This window comes from Malus domestica, chromosome 09 (assembly GCF_042453785.1).
Source record: "Malus domestica chromosome 09, GDT2T_hap1".
Lineage (NCBI taxonomy): Eukaryota > Viridiplantae > Streptophyta > Magnoliopsida > Rosales > Rosaceae > Malus > Malus domestica.
In genome coordinates this window covers 4,423,402-4,428,663 of record NC_091669.1, presented here as the reverse complement: position 1 = coordinate 4,428,663, position 5,262 = coordinate 4,423,402, and the positions used below count along the sequence as shown (strand labels likewise).

The window sequence follows — 5,262 nt, the reverse complement described above, 5'->3', positions numbered from 1 at the left end:
CAGGTTTCTAGAAACTATATTAGGAGTTCGTACCTAGCTAATTGCTTTTGATAATGATCTTGAAACTAAAACCATATCCTATTATCCAAGTTTCACGCTACTGCATTAGGGTTTTGTTCTTATTTTGTACCTTTTCTTTTGGATAATATTCATATTCTTGCTTGGGAATTCCTGGTTGGACTTGGTATAGTTCTCAAATCGAAAACTGATATCAATATTATGCAAAAGATAAAGAAGAAAAAAAAAATAAGTACAAAGATGACTATAATGATGTTGAGAAAATGCAAACAGTATAAATAAATGGTGAGGATCTGAACAATGGTTATGGACTAGAGAGTTTTATTTTTGGAGTTTTAACGAAATACTTCCGGTACTGTTTACTTTAACGAAATTTTTTTTAAGTCATTTTCATTAATTTTCATTTTTTTTTGCAGGTTTAAATGAAGGGTAAATTTGGAATTATAGAAGAAAATTTTGATTGTGGGGTGTTTATAAAAAAAACCCATAATATTTTAAACATTAATTAAAAATTAGTAAAGGAGTGCCCTAACTACATAAATAGAAGATTAAGTAAACAAAAAAATTTAGAATTATTATGAGCACTTAAAAATTAGTCATTCTGCATCTTTTTTTTCACTTCATAATCGTGATAACTACTTCATAGTTTCAATAATTTATCCTTGAAATTTTAAATTTGATGAGGTTTAACTTCAATATCACAAGCGTTTCAGCTGTTAGATTCAATTTTCAATACTGTTTAGAGTTTTTATATTTAATATCAGCCTTTTATTTTCGTATCGTAGTATTAAAAAGATTTCCAATTTGATGACCAAAATCCTATTTCTAAAAAGTAAAAAAAAAAAAAGAAAAAAAAAAGAGAGAAAAGTGTAAAAGAGTTCTACTTGAAGTCTTGAACCAATCTGCGCAACCCGAAGTGTGAATTTTGCATCAGGGCTCGGTGTTGGCTTCTCGCAAAGACTCTTCCTTTTTGTCGCCCGCTAACTGTTCGTCTTTCCCTCTCTCTCGCTCGCTCTCACAGTCTCACTCACTCACTCACTCACTCACTCACTCTTGTTTTGCGGAAGGTACCCTACCATCTCCATCGACCCCAAATCTCTGTCACTCCCAAACCTATATAGCATTCCAACAAAAGGGTAACTTTTATTCGCGTTCATTTCTCTGATTATTCCATCTAACTTACTTACTGTGTAATTTTCTACGTTGTATTTTAGATTCCATGAAGCTAATTTTTTTTCTGTTATTTGAATCGTATTGTTGCTCGGATTTTTACTAATTTATGGGATGACGCATTGCCCTAATTGGTGGATTAATGGATTTTATTTTATGATTTTGTGCCCGGCGAGTGTGAACGTTGGGCTGGTTGTCAATTTCTCTGATTTTATGAGATGGGTTTTGTGTATTTTTGGAGTATGAGGTTGGTTTTAGGGTTTAGTTCTTGAGCTTTACCGCGTTTGGATCCAGGTAATGTGGTTCTGCTGCTTCAAAGGATTTAGGTTTTTTCAGTTTGTTCTCTCAAATTTTGGGATTTGCCTAAATTTTCAGTGCTCACTGAGCAGATTATGTTGTTCTCGGTTTTATGGAAAATGGTTGTAATTTATGGTGGTTCTATGGCTTCTCTCAGAATGTGGTGGTTTCGGCTTCTCTTTGCGCTTGTCTCTTGAGTTTTCTTTATAAGAAAGTCGTATTTTGTATCGTTAGCTCCTTCCTGTTATATATCCAGGCAATGTAATCATAATGGTCCATAAGTTCTTAGTTCCTACTATCTATTTGCAGTTATTACTTTACTTCTTTTCTTTCTTCGAAAGAAAGATTAGTTCTTTAGTGCCTTTGATACATTTTATGTGCCTATTGTTATGTTTAATTTATGGATTTTTTTTAAGGTTCCATTACCCCTTGTGGTTTTGAGTTAGTTATCTTTTAGTGATTGGTTTGATGAGATATGAACAATTGTGTAGTGGTATTTTATTTCTGGATTTTTTGCGCAGAATGGCCTTGCAGACAGCAATTCCTCCACCCACTCCTAGTGCCCAACTTGTTGGAAATGCTTTCATTGAGCAGTATTACCATATTCTTCACAATAACCCAGGCATAGTCCATCGGTTTTATCAGGATTCAAGTGTACTAAGCCGGCCTGATTCTAATGGTGTGATGACATCAGTGACCACTATGCAAGTAAGTTTTTGGTCGCCAAGTTTTTATTTTTTCTGGGTGTCATTGCCAATGGTCTATGACATCAGAGACCACTTTGCAAGTATGGAACATTTGTTGAAAAAATGTGCTAAAACCATCAAAGAGTACATCAATAAACAAATGCATGTTGGCGACTCATAGAGGCAGTTCTTTTATGTTTGATGTTTTGGATACCCTATGGTCCGCTGAACTATTGAAGCACATTGATTGTTTACCTGATCATTTGCGCGTGGTCTTTTTAAGTTTTAATCTGTTGCTTTTTTGGCCTCTTTAATACTTATTTGAATGTTCAGTCCTGCAGACGCTGCCATGCTCTCAAATTCCCAAGGTCATTAGTCTTATTTTCTGTCAATTTTTTCTTGGAGCAGGGAATCAATGAGAAGATCCTTTCATTAAATTACAACGAATATAAGGCTGAGATAATGACCGCTGATGCTCAGAAGTCTTTTAAAGAAGGGGTGACTGTGTTAGTTACTGGATGTTTAACGGGAAAGGATAACTTGAAAAGGAAATTTGCCCAATCATTTTTTCTTGCCCCTCAAGACAATGGGTTCTTTGTATTGAATGATGTCTTTAGATTTGTGGAAGATGGACAACTGTTTGAAAACCATTCAGTTAATGAAGTTAATGATGCCACAACAGTTCTCTCAAGCCAGGATCCAGGTAATCCTATCATACATTTTCTGTTCTTTTTCGTTACTCTAGTTTTGGTATTGTAGCAGGAACTTGTTTACACTTCGTATTATTTGTTTGCAGAGCCAACTCATGCTCTTGATCCTCCTGCGCCTGATCTGGAAACTACTCAAGTTGAAGAGAATTTAATTGTTGTTGAGAAAACGTATGACACATCGGACCATGAGAGACAATCCGCTAAAGAATCTGACGTGGAACCCCCATCTTATTCAAATGGAAACAATGTCTCTGTGGCAGTTGAGCCAGATTCTATGACAGCACAAGAGGATACACCAAAGAAGTCGTATGCATCAATTGTGAGTTAAGGGGCACAAGTTTTTCCTTTGGCCATAATTTTTCTTAAAGACTTACAAAAGTTATCAAATGTTATTGTAGGTTAGAGTTCCCAAAGGGAGTCCAGGGCCAAATAAGGTATATGTGCCTACTAATACTGTAAGAGTGGCTCCTAAGAAAGCGGAAACTAGTTTGCCTGGGTCAACTGCACCTGCTTCGGTGCCTGAAGCATCAGCCCCAACTAGCACTAGTGCCCTAGAGAGTGGTGATAGTAATGAGGAAGGTATGCTTGGTTTTTCTGACTTTTTCCCCTTTTTTCTTCTGTTTATATTTGCTAGTTTTTTTATTTGAAAATCTAAATAAAAATAAAATATATTTTGTAAATTTGCATGTATCTAAATTTAATCATTTTATTTTGTTTATATAATGACACAATTGCATTCGTTATAGTCGAGGGCTATTCTGTTTACATAAGGAATTTGCCCTTAAACGTGACGTCTGATCAGCTTGAGGAAGAATTCAAGAAATTTGGACCAATAAAGCAAGGAGGAGTCCAAGTCCGGAATAAGAAAGTTAGTGTTAAAATGTCTTGCATCCCAAAAGTATATCCTGCCCGGATCTAAATTTTCTGACACATTTCTCACCCCTTCCATGCTATTTTGTGTGTGCAGCTCCAGGGCCACTGTTTTGGATTTGTTGAGTTTGAGTCTTCAAGTTCCATGAATAGTGCCATCCAGGTAGGTCTATTATTTTATTTATTAATTTCTGCTCTCTGAAATATGATTTCTAAAAGATCTGGATGCTGCTGTATTATTAATTTCCATCATTCTCTCTTGATTTCTCTCTCTCCTGAAAACCAAGTCTGTCAGACTTGAACAATATGAATAGGATATGGCAATTCTTTCTTCCACTGTCTTATTGTCGGGCTTGTATTTTGGTACTCTGTTCAATCTAGTTTCATAGCGTGTTAATTTAAGCTCTAAGTGCATGTAGTTTGAGTTGTCATAGTTTTAGGCATTCGAATAAACTTCATTGTTGTTTTAAGTTTTTAGGAGTGCCTGTAAAACTTCATTCATGTTTCACTTGTACTATTTCTGATGTTTGATTGGGTTTCTTCCGTATCTAATAAGAGAACCTAATGTTTCAGGCTTCACCAATCACTATCGGTGGCCGTCAAGCTGTCATCGAGATAAAGAGAACTACAACTCGAGGTAAGTGGACATACAATTTATGCTGTTATCCTTCGCTAATCCAATGGAATGTGTCATCGGAAGATATTTGAAAGCTCATGCACGTAGAATGCTTGTTTTTCCAGTTGGTAGCAGTGCAAGAGGTAGATTTCATCCAGCTGGAAGGGGAGGGTTCCGGAATGACAGCTTTAGAGGCCGCGGGAACTATGGTGGTGGCCGGAGCTTTGGCAGAAGCGAGTATGTGAGCAGGGGCGAATTCTCAGGCCGAGGCAGAGGGGGTCCAGCCGGGCGCAGTGGAGATGTTTATCAGGTGCGAGGGAGGGGTGGACGTTCAAGTGGACCGCAGCAGAATGCTGTTTCTGCGTAAAATCTAACACGTGCATCGTGGTTTTTTTCGCTGGAGTGTTTTGACAAAATTGGTTTCGTGATTGGTGCACTCGGAAGTGTTGACGGTAAGTAGTTTAATCATAATCTTATAAGATGAAGAGGCATTTTGCTGTGTAGGTTTAGGATTAATTTTTACCATTAGAGAATTTTGTCTCAATTGGGAATATGATGCAACTGTTCCCGGAAACTTGATGTCATCCTCTGTTTTTCCGGCATAGTTGGTGTCCAGTGGCTGTAATCAGAAGACCCTATAGAGTTAAATAGATGGGAATTTTTTTTGGGTATGCTTTGAATTGTTCATGGATTCACCAGTGATTTTTTGGTTTCGAGTTTTCGGTGTTTTTCTTCTCCTCCGTAGAGGGAACTTTTTAGTGTCAGAGGTTAGACTGCTGCGTGGTGTTACTAATTCATGCACTATAACATCAGTAGATTAGCAGCACCGCCACCTGCTTCAATATATCCTTGTGCCAAACGATTTCGATGTTTAATAGTAGCCCAAAGTTGTCTT

General features: G+C 37.0%; 1 protein-coding gene across 1 annotated transcript; it reads left to right on the top strand.

The window, feature by feature from the left end:
- The first annotated feature begins 837 nt into the window (after positions 1 to 837).
- LOC114819155 (nuclear transport factor 2-like) lies at positions 838 to 5,038 on the top strand. The gene is made up of 9 exons (XM_029107861.2): positions 838 to 1,154; positions 2,007 to 2,193; positions 2,580 to 2,874; positions 2,968 to 3,200; positions 3,280 to 3,460; positions 3,628 to 3,749; positions 3,849 to 3,914; positions 4,325 to 4,388; positions 4,493 to 5,038. Exons 2-9 carry the CDS (start codon positions 2,008 to 2,010, stop codon positions 4,732 to 4,734), a joined length of 1,389 nt encoding a protein of 462 aa, XP_028963694.1. The 5' UTR covers positions 838 to 1,154; position 2,007; the 3' UTR covers positions 4,735 to 5,038.
- Positions 5,039 to 5,262: the final 224 nt, after the last annotated feature.